This window comes from Protopterus annectens, chromosome 6.part0 (genome assembly GCF_019279795.1).
Source record: "Protopterus annectens isolate FY-2018-M chromosome 6.part0, PAN1.0, whole genome shotgun sequence".
Lineage (NCBI taxonomy): Eukaryota > Metazoa > Chordata > Ceratodontiformes > Protopteridae > Protopterus > Protopterus annectens.
Window position 1 is genome coordinate 1,516,214,647 of NC_056737.1, and position 19,210 is coordinate 1,516,233,856.

Here is a 19,210-nt window from a genome sequence, read left to right on the forward strand (position 1 = left end):
TCTCCTGCGATCATGACTTCTAACCCTACAAATTACTTTACAAAAGATGTTTTTCCTACCAGTACTACTACCCAAGACACACACATACACCTCACATAAACCTACATCTCTCCTCTAACCTCTCCATAATCTGCAAACACATACACACACACAAACACACTCTTACCCCTAATACCAAAACGTCTGACATCAATAAACAACTCCCACTTAATCTGTATGCAAACAAATCTCATTCACTGTATGGAATGTTGGTGTTCACAGAAGTTATATTTTCGGCAACTGAAAACAAATAGTTTTAAAAAAAATCTATACGTCTGCGCGCGCACACACACACACACACACACACACACACACACACACACACACACACACACACACGTGTGTATATATTATACATATATATGCACATACACAGATAAATATATGAGAGTGCTTATAAAAAGTGAAAATTCCAAATGGCAATGACTGTTTTGTTGACACAGTTTAGTCAACAAAACACATGGTCAAAAGTTGTGCGAGATCAGCAGTACCCAGGGTTGCAAACTATGCCCCTTCCACAGGGATTGAGCAATCCTGGAATAAGTATATATAATTAGCAGTGGGGTGTCGGGTCACAGCCCCGCACATGGAGGTGCAGCACCAAAAAACACAAGTTTCTTTTGCATGATACAAAGTTGTGCCTCAGAGCATGCACATCAGGGTTATCTCTTTTCGACAGTGATCACTGACTAAAAAAGGTTAAAAATCTACTGAAGTTTAGACTAACCCCAGTAGATTAATACATACATATATGTGTGTGTGTGTGTGTGTGTGTGTGTGTGTGTGTGTGTGTGTGTGTGTGTGTGTGTGTGACTTCCCTATGTTTTGTGGACACAAATTTTCACTTACCTCAGGAAGCATCCTACCCTAGTATTAGCTCACTTTTACACCACACTATTCCACCCTGTGACTGTTGGGTGGTGCAAAGGGTCTGACTTAATCCTTTATATTTTAGCATTCATCTGTGTACAAAGGCCATACTTTTGGAACATTGCACTAGAGTAGTCAAGGATGTCTTTTAATCCAGGAAAATCAAGATTCAGAAAATCCACAAAGTTGTCTCTCTTTGCCTTTAGGGATGTATTTATTGCCTGTTTTTTTTTTTTCCAAAGTTTGATTAGTGGAATACTGATTTTTACAGCAGTCCTTAGTAAGTGAACTTGAAACTGAATCACTGCCATGGGATCTCTTGGTTCAGCTGCAGTCAACTCAGTTAGACTTTTTTAATTGAATACAGCATTACAGCTTCTCTGAGGTAGCATGACAAGGAATCCTTGGGAGAAGTTGTAGGGAAGGTGAAGCCCCCCAGCAAAATGCAAAAATAATACTTTTCAATGTTGAGAGATGGTGGACTTCATTATTGGTGATATGGATGTTTTGTGTGCAAGACATTGCAGTATAATGCTTGCTTGTATATGTCTCAATATTGACTAGTCATAAACAAGTGGAGGCTGATCAGGTTTGATATGGGTTTCAATGAGAAAGATGAAAATAATTTAAAGTTTGCCCTACCTCTATACTACAGTATGCAGACTACAATATTTTCTTAGGGTACAACATGCAGGGGTCTCTGTCCCCACTAAGACACAGAGGATGTATAGCACCAACAAGATTAACCAAATGGCAGGCAATGATGTGTGTGGTGTGGGATCTATGAGAAAGAGCGGGTAACAAGGGAAGCGTCCATGAGCACAAGTCATTTAATCTTGAGGGATCCAGAGTTAAGGATGAAACATGTGGTTTACAAGTGCAGGATGGGAAATTAACATGCTGAACAAAGGATGCTGACCAGTGTACTCCTAACAAAGACATAAATTTGCTGTAGAAGTAATCCTGGAAGAAATGACATGTAATGATCTGAGATGTTATGCAGTGTACCAAGTTAAAAAGTTAAACAGAGACAGAGACCGGAATGACTAAAAGAATGGAGTAGCCTATCCAAAACTGCCTCCCTCGCAGACGTGGAACATGACAGGCCAAGTGAGAAATGGAGGAAGTACCAACTCTAACAATCAAGAAGAAGGCACACCCACTGAGACTAGGAATGGAGCCAAACACACTACAGATACTCTTCGGAGGAGTGAAAGAATTATGAATTACACACACAACCGAAGGACTGGAAATGCCCAGGAACAATTAAACATCAATGTGGGCCGACAAGGTCGAGGGGGAGAAGGGCACTGAATCACAATCCACACCAGGAAGGGAAACAGCAGTCCAACAACAGGAACAAGGACGGCAACAAGCAGAGGTGGTAAATGACTTTATACAAGCGAGTAATGGCGCTTGTACAGTGATATTTAACAGTGAAAACGATTTTAAAATGTATAACTATTCAAACGCATTTGTTGATCCTGTCCCTTGATGAACTTTTATCGAAAGAGTATATGTTTGTACCTACATGTAAAGCCAGTTTAGCAAGGACTTTACTTGATCTTAAGCTGTTTGTTAGGAAATTGAACCTTAATGTATTATTAGGTCAAAATGATTTTAATGAAAATGCCTATCATATTCCTAGTACTTTTAATCCTCTATTCCACCCTGTGTTGGAATTATTTGAGCAAATCTGTAAAATTGACTTTCGTAATAGAATTGTTAGGGATAAAAGTAATAAGCAGTATGGGTCTAACATTACTTTTAAGGAAAAACAAGCATTACTCGAACTGCAAACAACAGCAGTTAGAGTCATGAAGCCAGGCAAAGGGAGTGGACTAGTTATGATGAATAAGGATGATTACGTGGAAAAAAAGTTCAGACTTTTAAACAGCAACACATACATTGAGTTTACAAGAAATATGCTTAATACAGCGTATTCACAAATAAAATCATACAGAAACGATATGTTTATTGAAGCAAGAATAGACACCAAATTATTTAACTTTCTAAGTATGCCAGCCCTTAGGATCCCCATCCTGTTCGGAATACCAAAGGTCCATAAAAGCATTAAGGATCCCCCTATAAGACAATTAGTGGACGCGAGGAACAGTATCACTTATTCTTGTGCTAAAGTAGTGGACACCGTGTTGAAGTACATCAGCCATGAAAAACAGATTTGTAAAGATTCATGGTCATTCTTGCTAAACATTAACAATCTAGAATTCCTCACAGTTGCCGTTAGAGACCTATACTCTTCCATTCCACACATGGAAGGAATTGAGTGGGTGAGTTACATTATGAGATCAAAAGGGGCACCAACTGCAGAAGTTAGTTTAGTGGAAGAACTCTTGGACATAATCTTAACCAACAACTTTATTGTATTTGATTGAAAATACTTCCTCCAAAAAACTGGCGTAGCTATGGACTCCCCATGTGGGTCCTGCTTCGCCAATTTAGTAATGGCATGCTGGGAACAGGAATTTATTTTGAACAACTGGGCTAAAAAACAGATTTATTTTTATACACGGTTCCTTGATGACATATTTATGATCATTAAGGGTGGCGAAAGTACAGCAGGAGAACTAGTGAATTACTTCAATGAGACGACAGACTTTTTAGAATTCACGTCTCACTATAATTCAGACAGACTAGCATACTTAGACATTAACCTAACTAAGGATAGGGTCAACAGATGTTACACTGCAAAAATTCACAGGAAGGAGACATACTCCAATGTCTTTCTCCATTTTTCTAGATGCCATTCCTTCCACCAAAAAAGATCTGTGGTAAAAAGGGCAACTAGTAAGGTCAGCTAGAATGGTCACTAAAGATGAAGACTTTCCTGACAGAATGTAACACACGTTGAGGGATATGTTCTTGAGAAGAGGTTACCCCAACCCACTAGTGAGAAGATTAATAACAGAAGTCACACACAAAAGAAACAACAGCACTTACAGGCCACTATTGTGCCAGGTAGTAGGAAATAACCCTCCTGAATCTTTAACAGTAAGAAAGTCAATGGAGGATAGCACTTACCTTTATACAGTTTTATTATAGGTTCATAGGTAGGTACTAGGCTAGTGGCCCTAGGGCCTATATAAGCCTAGCCAAAAAAGTAACCTGGCTTTCACCACCCAAGAAAATTATTTTCCTGTGCACCTATCAAGCAGAGCCACAGAATCAGTGTTAGGTAGACTACCGCCTATGTGGTAGTTCATGGGTACAGAGTTTTTACCAAAGGGGATGACAATGCACTTTTTGGCACTGAGCTTGAGGCCATGGCTTTGACACCAGGCATCTGTCTCAGTGAGGCCCTTTTATAGGCTGTCCACATCGTTAGGAGTTTTGATTATGGCTCTATGGCTTAGTTAGCCAAGGACCTTCTGTGTTAGCCTGTACTTCAGAGAAGTAGCCACCAAAGAGGAGAAGACACAGGACTGAACCCTGTGGTACTCCACCTGTCACTGGTCTGAAGTCAGATTTGAAGTCTACTACTTTCACAGTGTGGGTTCTGTCAGTAAGCCAGTTGGCAACCCATCTTGTGACACAGGGATTTATACCTAGTTTAGTGAGTTTATCTATAATTCCAGAGTGGGGGATGGTGTCAAAAGCCTTAGCGAGATCTAGATAGGCTGTCTGAACCACCTTACCCTCATCTATGGCTTTGGTGACTGCTTCAAAGAAGTCTATCAGGTTTAGGAGACATGATCTGCCTTTTACAAACCTGAACTGTGTGGGGTCCAGAGTTTGGAGATTACCAATGTCTTTGTTTATGAGTTCCACAGTTGTACTTGCACAGTAGTATGCAATGTGTGCGCGTCTCCACACATCAACCTTGCTAAAGATGCACTTCTGTGCATTTCATTACATGTAGTTTAGTGTATAAAATTTAGTAGTTTTCAGTACCTTGGGTTGTTTGCTTTTTAGTTGTACTAGTTAACTTTTGGCATTCTTGTAAGTGGGCAGAAATGTCACCGACCTGTTCTAGAAATTTAGAGTGTGAGTGTTTGCAGGTTATGGCAAGTGCAAGGATTACATATTACCCCTTTTAGTTTAGATGCTGAGGAGCTTCGTAAAGTACAGTTGTATACACTTACCATAAATGTAGATGTTTGAGTGTATTCACTGTTGCAGTCATCACCTGTGTGTTATCCCTGCTGTGGTAGCCCTCGGCCGGCCCGAATACCAGAGTCAATGTTTTTATGCGTCGGCTGCCATTGCCTGTAGTCTGACATCAGGTTGTCAGTGCTATAAAGCAAGGCAGCCAACATCATTACATCAGTTTTTCTTGCCCTAACCCATCAGAAGCACAAGGAAATAAGGAAAAGTGGTCCTGGTAGCAAAAAGCCACTGTGGGATGTCCCCTAGGGGAAGATGCTATATGGGGGATGGAGGGATGGAAACCAGGACTGCAACAGTGAATACACTCAAACATCTACATTTATGGTAAGTGTACACAACTGTACTATGTTCTTTGCGTTTCACTGTTGGCAGTCATCACCTGTGGAAGGATTCCCAAAGCTGAGGAGAGGGGTGGAGGATAGGTTAGAGTCCTAGGCATGGGTCAGCAGGCCCTGCAGAACTGCAGAGGCAAACCCTGCCCTAGACTTAGAAAAAAGAGGCAGGTGGTAGTGCTTTGTAAAGGTATGGACAGAGGTCCAGGTGGCAGCTTCCATGTTATCCATGGTGGGGACTTCTCTGAGGAAGGCTGTGGAGGTGGAGACTGTCCTAATCGAATGGGTACAGATAGACTTGGGGGGGGGGGGGGTTCCATGTAGTTTGTAGCAGAAATGGATACAGTCTGATATCCATTTGGAAATGGTTTGTTTGGAAATGGGCTTCTCCTCTTCTCCAGGGGCAAAGCTGACAAGTAGTTGGTCCATTTTTCTGAATAGTTTAGTACTGTCCAGATAGTATCGGAGTTGTCTGTGCATGTCTAGTGAGTGTATAATTCTTTCCCCCTTGTTTTGAGGGTTGGGAAAGGAGGTGGGTAGGAGTATGGCCTGGTTGAGGGTCACATCAGATACCACCTTGGGCATAAAGGAAGGGTTAGTCATCAGGGAGAGCCTGTCTGCATGGAAAATGATAAACAGCTCAACAGCCATGAGAGCCTGAAGTTCTGATACCCTTCTGGCTGAGGTGATAGCTATTAGGAAGGCAGTCTTCCAGGAGAGAAAGAGAGGCTACTATTGAGTAACTCAGCTAGGTAATCCAAGATAAGAGGGAGGAAGTATGGGATGTACTGGCCCTTTTGGATTGGTTCCAGGAGCAGAATCTTTTCCATTTCTCTGCATATGATTTTCTGGTGCTGGGTCTTCTGGCCTCTGTGATTATGTCTAGGACCTGTTTGCTTAACAGGGACTCCTTTGTTAGCTTTTAAGGTAGAAGCCATGCTGAAATATTGAGAGTCTGTAAGTCTGGGTGCAGTATCTTCCCCCTCACCTGGGTCAAGAGGTCTGAGATCAGGGGAAGCTGCTTGGGGAACTGTAAGGTTCGACTGCGCAGTAAGGGGTACCAATATTGTCTGTTTAAAAGGCACACCACAGCTGTGTTTCAACACAATGAGCTACTGACTGCTTTTCTGGGGATAGGAAGGCCATTTGGGATGCTGTGTCTAGCACAGCTTCCAGGAAAATTATCTTCCTGGTGGGGTTTTGTTTTGATTTCTTCTTGTTGATGGTGTATCCTAGGGAAGTTAGAAGTGATTTGACAAAGAAGAGGTCCTGGAGCAGCTTTTCTTTGCACTCTGCCTGAATGAGGCAGTCATCCAGGTAAGAGTAAATCTGTATACTTCTCTGTCTGCAGAATGCTATGGCCGGGGCTAAGCATTTGGTGAATAGTCTGGGAGCAGTAGATAAGCCAAAGGGCATTGCAAAGAACTGAAAGTGTTGCGAGCCTGCTCTGAAGTGCAGGAATTTTCTGCACGATTCCCTGATGGGGATGTGGAGGTAGGCATCTTTTAGGTCTAGGGTCACTAGCCAGGCATTTTTTGCTTGCACAGGCAGCAGCTGCTGCAAAGTTAGCATTTTGAATCTGGGGACCACCAAGGAGGTGCTCAGAATGGATAGATCCAGAATGGGGTGCCAAGTGCCCTCTTTTCTGGGCACAAGGAATAGTCCGAAATAAAAGCCTTTGCCCATTTGTTCGGAAGGGACAGGTTCTACTGCCCCCTGGGATATAAGAGTTTGTACCTGTTTCAATGCCTCTGCTCACTATTTGGAGGTAAGTCTGGGTACCCTCTTGGAAATGGGAGTTCGCTGAAAGAGAATTTGTATCCATGAGAAATGATCTTTAAGACCCATTGGTCCTTTGTCACAGAAAGCCACTTGTCTTTGAAGAGGGAGAGCCTTCCTCCTAGTTTTTAACGAGAGAAGGGAGGGCAGAGGGGGGTGGGGGAGTCATTGTGAGTGTTTGCCATAGAAGGTTGGCTTAGAACTCCCTACCTTAGAGACGGAAGTGGTCCATTGTTTGCTTCTCTGCTGGCCCTGGGATAGGGGCCTGGATGGTCTGTCCCTGTGGGGCTTACCTTGGCCTTGTCTGCTAGTTGTAGGGAAGACCCAGTGCTTAGAGGGAACGTTCCTGCTGAATCTGGGTGGTTGAACATGAAAAAAAATCTTTTACTGTTTGCATAGGTTTTGCTTTGTCTTCCATCTTTTTAAGCACCTCTTCTGCTTTTTCCCCAAACAAGCGCTCCTTATGTAGGGCTGTATCAATAAATTTAGACTTGACATGATCAGGGAAAGGTTGTTCTTTCAGCCATTCATGTCTCCTAAAAACAGATCCTGTCACTGCTACCCTGCTAGAGGCTTCTAGGGCGTCATATCCACATTGTAATGAGTGTTTGGCCACTTGACAAGCAGAGTGCAGTAAATCTGCTAACTCTTTTGAAATGGCACAGTCAGGAAAGGTAGCAATCTTCTGTTTTAATTGTTCCAAAGTGTGTTATTGATATTCTAACATATGGAAATGACAAGTGAGTGCTCTGATAGCTAAGATTGCAGAGGTATATACTTTTTTACCTCATCTGTCCAGAGTCAGTAGGAAGAGGATTCTTGGCAAAACTAGTCTTAGGTCCTTTAGGTCCCTGTGTAATGACTTTTGGGTCTGCAGCAGGATTTCTGTACAGGTATTTGTGAGAATCTGGTACTTTGTAGTACCTGTCAGGTTTACTGGGATCAAGAGGGAGGGCGTCAGGGGCTAAGGTGGATTCATGGAAAATATCATCCACCACTTCTAAAATAGGGGGGTGGCCAGGGGTCTGTGATGGGGCAGGTCCAAAAGCTCTCAGTCTTTTTTTCTTAGACTGTGGGAAGTCCTGAGATTCCCACTGGAAATGTTCCCTGAAGGAGTGAAGGGTTTCCCCAAAGGAAAGGTCATCTGGAGGGGTGGCAAAAGAGATGGATTCCTCTGCATCTGAATCCTCCTAGGCAGTTAAGGGATGCTGTTCCTCTTCAAAAACTGAATAGTCAGATTCCTCAGAATCCTGTTCTGTCATAATTTCTGGGGAAGGGTGCCTTTTCCTTTTAGAAGTTGTGGCCTGACTACCCCAGATAAGGGAGATGAGATCCTCCGCCATTTTAAGCATTTGTGCTTGGGGTGGTGGAGCAGTAGCAAGATGGTGGCTAGAAGTAGATTTCCTAGGAGTGGCCTGGCTTCTAGGCCTGAGAGAATCCGTCGGCCTGAGAGAAACGGTAGTCGGATGCAAAGATGTCGGTTTTTGTCTAGATTCGGTAGTGCAGAAGGCCCCCTCGGAAGCCAGTGCCTGCGTCGCAGCTCTGGACCCAAATGAAGCAGGGACAGCCAAAGGCAAGGAAGAAGAAGATTTCTGCGGCATACCAGACTCCGAAAGGGTCTCGGTAGAGGCCTGCATAGATATCGAATCAGGCATCAGGGGCTGTGAAAGCAGCTGACTGACTTCCGGAGAACTAACGACATGCTTAGCGGTAGTGTCTTCAGAAGGCTTAGCCTTGTGTGGTCTGTCTCTATCTTTATCTCAGCGTTTTTTTTGGAATGTCTACAGATTGTTGGCTGACTGATGCCATATCGGAATGCGAAGATGAAACACGAAAATAACTGCCTACAAAAAGAGCTCTAGGGTGAATGTTCCTCGCATTAAAGAGGGCACAGAACCAGCAACGGGGAACGTCGTGGCCTGGGCCTAAACAAGTGACACAGTAAGAATGAAGTCTCGGTGTGGATCTGCTTTCCACAGGCGAGACAATTGTTAACTTTTTCGGACATTGGTTAGTGCAAGAAAAAGGGATCCCCAATGGTGTACTTGGCTTTAGACCGATTGGCACTCACGCAAACTGCTTATGCTATGGGCTCCACAGCAAGAATGACTGATGTAATAACGTCGGCTACCTTGCTTTATAGCACTGACTACCTGACATCAGACTACAGGCGATGGCAGCCAACGCATAAGAACATTGACTCGACTGGCTGAGAGCTATCACAGCAGGGATAACCCCACAGGTGATGACTGCAACAGTGAAACAAAGAACATCATATATAAGAACTGGGAACTGATTAACATTGACACAACAGTCAGGAATAGATTGAACAAAACTCCCAGGATCATTTTTAGAAGGGGCTTTAATTTGAAAAGTTTGTTAGAAAGGAATAACGTACTACTAACTAGTAAACGGAGTATGTATAAATGTGGTATGTGCAATTATTGCAAGCACATGGAAGTCAGTCAGAATTACAAGATAAGAGGTAAGAATTACACAACTAAACAAAGATTAGATTGTCAATCAAAAATAGTGGTGTACGTAGCCCAGTGTCAACAATGTCCCACTTACATCATCAGTAAGACCGATCGTAGATTATGGGAACAAGTATATGAACACCGCTATTATATCAGCAGAGGTAAGCAAGAAAATGCATTAGCTAGGCACACTAGAGTATACAGCCATAAGGTTTTATTTAGAGCAATTAACCAAGTAACAACTGATATGAGAGGGGGACCGGATTCACTTATTATTGAGAGTCTTGAATTATTATAGCAATTACAAGCAAATGCATATTACCCAGGCCTGCATGAAATGTGTGCCATTTTATGTATTTTAAAATTTAAAAGTTTGACGAAATAACGAACTGTGTGTTGTACACAAGAACAGTCTAGTTAAGGTTACTACTTTTTTGAATAACAATTGAGGGTTTATGTGTCTAACATATACTTGGATTTTAATATATACACACATTTCATTTTACATTGTATTTAGAATTTTGTATTTATAATATTTTTCAAGTTCGGATCTTGTATTCAAGTTCATAGACATCAAAAAGACATACTACAGGTGCCTTATTCAGGTGCCTTATTTATTATTAATATTCTTATTTCTACTTTTACAAAACAACAGTGTTTTTAAAAAAGTGAATTTTGATTTTGTAGTATGTTGACTTACTGCTTGCCATAAGAGAGGGTTAACACAGGTGGGCATTGTAGCAAGGAGCTAATAATTGGTCTATTAAGAGCATATGACTATTATTGTTTTAAATAAAAAAGAGTTTGTTACTACTGTTTTTTAGCTGAAGAAGTCCCAATATTTAGTGGTGATGAGAAGTGCTTAATAAAAATATAAACTTTTTTACGAGGGTCTTCGGTTGGTTCCAGTGTTTTTTACAACTTGGATTGCTTGTTTGGTTCCTGTTGTTCTTGGTTATGTTATGCAGTGTACCATACTCAGACCTATCCAAGTACAATACACCAGGGATACGCAGCAGTACACAAGTGTTTTGGTGCTGCACACGTAACTTTGGGAGGGCCAATAGGTGATCCATGTATAGTGCAGTGTGGCTAGCTCAATGGGATTCTCCAGGTACAATGTGTTGCTGTTATGTCTTTGTTACTTTACCTCAGCCAGTGCAGTAATCTTCTTTTCTGAAGTCGGGCAGTCTGAAAAATAACACTTTGTGAGAGGTATTAAGATTCTCCCCAGGCTGAATTACCTCACCCCTCCTTGCCACTGGAGGGATGTTCTGAACAGGCTTTTATTAGCTAGGCTTGCAATGGTCTGAAGAATGACTGCCTAGTGCTTGCATATGAACCTTTAGGAAGCCCTATCTTGAAGGATGGAAAACCTCTGAAATGGTAATAAAATCCCACCTGAAATGGGGGATATGTAAATAAGCACATTTATAGTTGTTCAAAATGTGTTCTGCATCGTTTAAGGTAGCAAAATCTGTATGGTCAACACCTTCAACTGCTTCCGTCTTGATGAACTTGTTTAGTTCTGAGAAATCTAATAAAGGCTCTTCAAGGACCTTCCATTTAGCTTAATAACTAGTCCAGAAAAGTCAGTAGTCAGCTCTACTTATGCCAGGCTTCTGAGGCTAACAAACACAGTAAACGGAAGACAATTCAAAGGAGTGGCAAAAAACCTGGAAGTCTATAAAGTCAAATCAGATAAGGATCAGACTCCTGTCTTATGCCAGACATCTGAACATCAATGTCTACGGCGGAAGAGGGTGTCACAACTTAAATAGTACTGTCTTAGTGTTCTCTTACTCTATTTTTCTATGTACAATATGCAAATTTAAGTAAATTGATTGATTTGATTATTAATGTATGCAAAACTAATGGAGGTTTTCTTTCCGGCATCCACTGACAACGGTTTTTTTAGGACCCAGTTGGACTTTCCTGGTAAACAAATGGAAACAAAGTTCTAGCACCAGCTGCCATTTCATTAAACCTCACAAGATTTTAAGTAGCCTGATGACAGAGTGTGAAGAAGAGGAAAAAGAGGAGACTTCAGCGAATGCTGAAGGTGAGTGAATCTTACTTCCAGCAACTGTAGAAGTAGGTACAGGACACTTATTCATTAACTCCTGTCTCTGAAAGATACCCAGTGAAGGTTTCACAATGTTTAAATCAGATGCTTTAACCATTGCCTTGATACATCCCTTACAAATGTCAAACAAAACACATGAAACACCACATACTGACATTACCCTGGTAAGATACTACCTGCACAATACGGTTAAACAAACTGAGCAGCTTTATTTTTTAACCAGGTAAACCTGCTTGCAACACAAGTTATTCTCATAGGGATAACAGATGCTAGTTCAAGCTCTCACAATGTTTAGGTGGGAGCCAATGAGATTTAACCCCATATTCCTAGCTCCATCCAACACTGCCTTCCTGTAAGAAGTCAGATTTGCTGTTTGGTCTATTCATATATTCTGTACTCTTTAGGTATGCATTTTCAATTTTTTTTATTAAAACAGCTGCTGCTAAAAGTGAAAAAAAAATTCACAGCTGCAATTACGATGCACATTTCTGATGATGGAGCAAACTGCTTACTGGAATAGTACGGTGTCAAATAAAGTAATCATGGCTAACTCCGTATATCATACAACAATACTGGATAGTACAAGTGTGCAGTATATTTTATTTTTAGCATACCTCCTCAGCGGCTTGCAGATCTTCCTCCTCCGAGCTGTCACCAACTCCATGTCCCAAGCCAGATGCCAAAGACACTTTCTTCTCCTCAGACTGTAAAATTAAGCACAGTAGTACAAGAAGCTTTAAAATATTTCACATGGAATAAAAAAAAAAAAAAAAAAAAAAAAAAAGCCTACACCAACCCAGGTACCCTTATTCTACAGTACCAAACTCAAACTGTTGAACAAAACAAACAAGATGCCTGTCTGATAACTTGTTCTATATCACCACTGTGGTATTTAGAAGTGTCACTCTTGCAGTTATGTCCTTGGTTTTTGACTATTACTGGAACATCCGTTTTGTGGGAGACTTGCACTGCAGAATCAACTTTGCACCTTTTATGACAGTTCTTTGTCTGCCTCCTTCACAATAAGTATGTGCCTTGTTGCAGTAGTGAACCACGACTCTATACATCTGTGGTGCTATCTGAGCAGCTTAGATGTTCAAAACATAAATTCCACCCATCTAAAGTTTCCAACTATAGACCCCCACCTGTGCTTGATGAAAATAAGTGCTATAAAAGCTGGAAAAATGGTGTTATGATTTGGACTAAGCTGGAAAAATGAAGACATGCCCTTGCAATGTGATGTCACTTGCAGGGAGAACAAAAGGCATCACAATGGATACCTCAGTAGTGGAACAGAACACAGTTGAAGGCATGTCCACCATAACTGCTAAACTTCAAATATTCTTGTGAAAGTAAAAGATTAGCATTATGAGGCATAAAATAATTTTCACTGAATTGTCACGGGGTGAAGTTTGTATTACATCAGTGGCTTTGTGCAAAGATATATTTGGATGCCTAAATATAAAAAGTGCTGCTCCATGATGCCTGGTTTCTTTAAACTATTGGATACTGAATGCTTAAATGTAAACTTCAGACAACTTGCACAAACAAAATGTACTAAACTTGCTTTTGCTTAAGCAAAATCATCCCTAAAGTATACTTTCAGAGAAAAGACATACAGCACTTTAAAAGGGATTAACTCAAGTCAGGAAATTTCAGAAAGGAAAAACAAAGTAGTAAGCTGGGCAGACAGAATGGTTTGATGAGGCCACCATTACTGGTTACAAATCCAGTAATTAAGCTGGGTAGGAAATACAAATGTGCGGTGTCACAGCACCTATCACTGGGCAAAAAACTATCCATACAGACTTGAACAAGACAAATACAGGAAACAAAACAGACGTAGAAATGTGCAACATAACTATTTACAACAGACCCAGCATCAGATGCATATATTTTTGAAGTAGAATCTTTTGAGTCAACTGTGACTGATCGTACATAATCATGCATCATGTTTAGAAACAATGGTAAGGCAACAACTCAAGTAAAATGACAGAGTGAGGTAGAAGAAATATCACAACCTGATGCACTTAAAAGAAAGACTGAAAATACTGGGAAAACGGGACACATTAAGTACAACAGAAGCAGTTCCAGTAAAGACAACTTAAGTTTCAGAGTAACATGTCATCAAAAAGATCAGGAACAATCCTGCACATGGAATACAACACAGTAGTGACGTTTAAACAACCGGTTGACGTGAACTCACCAGTTCTGGACAATATTGTGTCAAAAATCTAGACAAAGACTAAGAATATTCATTACGAGAATGAGGTTCTCACATTTTAAGACAGAATAACCATGGAGAAAAATTACAAAAAAAAAAAAAAATTTTAAAGAAATTGAACCTTCAGTTTCAACATGCCTCTATGAACAGACTCCATAAACTGACCTTGAATGTTATTTTGGTCTTGAAATAGACTGTATGAAGAATAACAGCCCCAAACTTACTTTGTTGGCATGCCTCTGGCCTCAAGAGTACAAAGAGACAGTTGCTATGGACTTGCATGAACTTGAGCCAGGCACTTCCTATCTTCATAACATTAATCAGTTTATGCATTTCATTGCAAGATACACTTTGAACACCTTGGCCAAACTGCAAAGAAATGTATTTCTTTGCTGGATAAGAAAGCACAGTACATTTCCGAAGTTATTCAGTGGCAATAGTGATGAAGTTAACAACAAGGTCATTTGAGACATATCAGAGATTTTCTACACTGAAACTAGGATCACAATGGCATATATATATATATATATATATATATATATATATATATATATATATATATATATATATATTTTTTTTTTTGGTCTGAACTGGACTCTCTTTTCCATTCTGATTGGTACGTTACAGGTTCTAGAATGTTGCATGACAGTGGGGAGAACATATTTCAGTATTACATGTGTCATGAAGAGCATTTGCTGAGGCTGGATACTTAGAGAGAATTCAGTAAACAATATGAAAAGAACATCAAGCAAAAAGCAACCAGTCTGAAACAGAAGGCCAGGCATACTATGAAAAGGCTGTCTGTGCAGACTAGTCACTGGCAAGGACTGAGTTATGGTATTTGTGGAGCACTGTAGTACTTGCGTAATCATTACTTCCAGGCTGTGTAAACTCAAGACTGGAGTGGCAGATTATTACATTTTAGTTATTTTTTATTTATTTATTTAACATTATCTTAACTTTTTACTTCAATAAGAATGACAATAAGGTGAGAAAGTTACCAGAAATTATATCAAAGAAGTCAGAAAAGGAAAAGAAAATGAGATGAAGATTTCAGAAATGATTACATTATAATCTAGTATGAACAGCATAAAGTAGCCACAGGTGCAGCAAAGGAAAAACTCCCTCGGTCTCAAAAAAGGTCAAACCAAAGGACATGTGGCCTAAGAAAAAAGGGTGAAACCTACAGTTGTAATCTTACCAGAAGAACTGGTATAACTTGAAATACTTACACCCAGCTGATACTGCAGGCTCAGATGGATCTGATATGTTATATGTAGAAGGTGCTGAACCAGGAAATGACTGGATACTGCCCTCTGGCTCATATAAGGAGCACAATGCACTCCTGACTGAGGACGTATCCTCTGTGTTAACTAAACAAGATAAGATATGCAACAGGAGAAATAATGACATTTTGAACAAAGTCAATAATGTACACCAAAACTGCACCTCCACGAGATGGTAAGTAGCCTCAAAGAAATTCCAAAAGGAGTAACACCCAAAGTAAGCATTGTGCATACAGAGTCTGAAATACTTTAACCAAAAAAAAAAAAATTCATCAAAAGTACATCAGAATCTCATCAAATCCTCTTGGCCATAAATTGACAACAACTGCATTTCTGCAAGGTACTCACTTATAATATTTCTGTCTCTCCCCATCCCCAGGCAACATGTGTGCGATGATTGCGGAAACTCAAAAAATTTATTTAATATAGTCTGTCAGAAAAAAATCAGTCTACTAGCATAACCATCATAACCACAGCAAAAACTGAAAAAAAAAAAAATTAGAACCAACCAACGGTACAGCAAACAGTGAAGTCAGCAAAGCCAGATCACAAGGTAAAACCACAGGTAACTAATAAGCACAATTTTTAAGATCCGTATAGAGAACAATAATAGTCAAAAATTTACACTTTTAGCACTTTTGTCCTTTTCATATCACATGACTTTTTCTCAGTAAACTTCACAATACATTGAGATTACATAACCACTTTAAAACCAGCCTTCTTTTCCCTAAAATGTAAGTTCCAGTAAGTCTAGAAGTAGATTTAGTACTTTCAGTTTCAAAAAAAACTTTTTAAATTAATGCCTCTTCTATAAACAATACTAGGTGACTGACCAATTCTATCAACTAACGAAAAATCCTTATAAAGGAAACTCCAGTTTTTATGTGTGGGGCATGTAGGATGTGCAGATATATAAAAACAGGTAATTCCTTTAGAGTATTGAATGCATGTAAATTTTATATCAACCACAAGTTGAACTGCGAGTCCAGGTGTGTTGTTTATTTAGCTTCCTGTAACCTATGTCCGGCTTTCTACATAGGGAAAATGGACAGGAAGTTCCATGAGAGAGAGTCTACGAACACTCTTAAGCAATCAATAAAAATAAAATCGAAAATGCCTTAGCAAAACACATTTCATTAAATGGTGGACATAGGTTCACGTTTCAAGCCATTGATCAGTTACTTCCTGACATCAGAGGTGGCCCATATTCAGTACTATTAGAGGTACGGGAGCTTGAATGGCAGTTAGCGCTTAATGCTTTCTGCTTCCCCGGCCTGAATAAGAATTGCAATATTTCATGTTTGCTCAAATTAAGAAACCTTACACGATGGCACATTTTAGTTTACAAATTTTTTAAGTGTAGATATTAATACAACCTTTGTATATTGTAGACTGATTATATACATTTTTTACTTGATGAAGTATGTAAGCTTTAAGGTTAACTTAATAGTGTGAATTATTGTGCTCTTGCACCTTTAATTCACCGCTATGACTTGTCATATGACTTTACGCTACATAGTTTAAATGTTTTAGAAACTGTGTAACTGCTGTTTGTCTGTGTGTCTGAAGAAGTTACTTTATTTAAAGTGACGAAAACGAGAACATTTTTTTTATTAAATTGATTTTACGTTAAAAGAAAGCGTCTTTTTGGGATTACATTCTCTTTTGCTGGTTGCTGTTGGGGTCCTGTTCTGTTTTGGTTCATTTGTCCCTTTCACCTAACGATAACATTTCTATAACCTCAGTTTTAAAGATGAGCACTCTGTAATTATGAGTCTTAACTTTGTTGGGAAGCATACGTCGGCCCTTGGCACACTCCAGCATAATGGTATAAGACATATGCATGTGCATCACAGACATTTTCAAAATGTGTTCAATGAATGCACTGGCACTTTACAGGGAAGTCCCAGGTGTAAAGAACACTACAACAGTGATCGAAAAAAAAATCACCATCAATTATGCAAACTACAAGTTAGGTAATGAATAGCAATAATGCCTGTTTAGTAGGAAGGACAAAAATAAAAGGCGGACCTAATGTCACATAAATAACAGATCTCTACTACATTGAGTTATTTCCTCACCTATATTCCCCAGGCTCAGCTACCATGCCTAAAGTATTATGAACCTCCTGCTAGTTCATACCACAACATTATAAGCTGTGCTAAGAAAGCATGTTTAGGCAAGGCTCAAAATTCAAACCCACCTGCGTAAACAGAGGGTTATGCTACTCAATGCCAGGAGTTTAAATCTCAAAATGCATATGCTCGAAGCACTCCTAAGTATGGAGAACATCGACATCGGGGTGTATCCATATTCATTAAGGATACCCACACCTACAGGTTAGTGGTGCAGCATGATACCTCTGAGATCATCCATGTGCAACTAACATCGGACAAATCTGCAATGCAAATTGTGACCTGCTACAGATCACCCTCCATGACCCAGGACCACCACTCCACCTTTCTGTAGACACTGGAAAACATGAAGGTCCTACCGAACACCCTGATCTTGGGAGATTTCAATTACCCTACCATTAACTGGGAAAACTACTTGAGTACAAACTCCCAGGCTCAGCGCTTCCTGGAATTTATCAACTCAAATGCCCTGGATCAGCTGGTAAACTCCCCTATCAGAGGCCACAACATATTGGACCTGGTCATCACCAACATGGGCGACAGGTGCTCCGTACCGGAGGTCAACCATTCACTGGTTAGATCAGACCGTAGACTAATCACCCTGGATGTCCACACCCCACCACCACCCCCAACCAAGGAAACCACAGTGAAAAACTTTTCTAAAGCAAACTTTACCTTACTTAAGGCAGAAGTGGTAAGTTTCACAGCCCCCACGCTAAAGGATAACACTGACCAAGATGCAGAATCCTTTACAATTGCACTCTATGAGCACCTACAAGGATGCATGGATCGTGCCACCCCTAGCAAAACCAAGACTCACTCCCCTAAGAGAAGGAAACCAGTCTGGTGGACCCCTGCCATAAACAGGTTATACAACAAAAGGAGGAAACTAGTTCAGAAAAAAAGCAAATCCCAAGAAGGAAAGACATCCCTGATCAGTATCAGTAAGAAACTAAGGTCCCTCATAAAATCATCCAAGGCTAATTTCGAAAGAAAAATAGCCAAGGATTCGAAAGATAACCACAAAGCCTTCTTTAGCTATGTCAAGAATCGAAGTGGCAACTCGCAGATATGCTCTTAGATAGTGCAAAATAGCACAAAATATACTGAACCTACTGATATTGCCAACATACTGGCAGATAGATTCAGTGCAAACTTCAACTCCCTCTCACCTTCAAAAGGGCCCACAACAACACGGGAAAAGTGTAGTGTCCCGGAAATCACAGAAGCACAGGTGAAAACAGCCCTTTCAAAAGCCAAAAACACAGCATCAATGGGGCCAGATGGTGTCCCAGGCTGCGTCTTGCATGAACTACAGAACGAACTAACCCCCCACCTAAACACGCTGTTCAACCTCAGCCTCTCCACAGGCTACGTGCCCACAGAATGGCACACAGCAATGGTTATTCTGCTCCACAAAGGAGGGGCCACCACTGACCCTGGTAACTATCGCCCCATAAGTCTGACTAGCCTGGTCTGCAAGGCTATGAAGCGCATCATCATGGAACTCATTAACAAAGACATTGAGAACCTCCAAACACTTGACCCGACCCAGTTCGGCTTTGTTAAGGGCAGATCATGCCTACTAAACCTGGCTGACTTCTTCGAGACTGTTACCAAGGTCATAGACGAGGGAAAGGTGGTTCACAAAGCCTACCTTGATCTTGCCAAGGCATTTGACACCATTCCTCACTCGGGTATTATAGAAAAACTCACCAGCCTTAACATAAACCCCTACATCACAAAAGGGGTTGCCAGCTGGCTTACAGACAGAACTCACACGGTAAGAATAGCGGGCTACAGGTCTGACTCTAAACCAGTCACAAGTGGTGTCCCGCAAGGCTCGGTTCTGGG

The 19,210-nt window shown here is 40.6% G+C and overlaps 1 protein-coding gene across 1 annotated transcript in view; it reads right to left on the reverse strand.

Moving 5' to 3' along the window:
* CCDC93 (coiled-coil domain containing 93) overlaps nt 1–19,210 on the reverse strand; it is a gene marked incomplete in the record, with an annotated part of 1,282,969 nt that overhangs the window by 891,224 nt on the left and 372,535 nt on the right. The window contains 1 exon segment of the mRNA XM_044074979.1: nt 12,326–12,415. Coding sequence (XP_043930914.1) covers nt 12,326–12,415 — 90 coding nt within the window.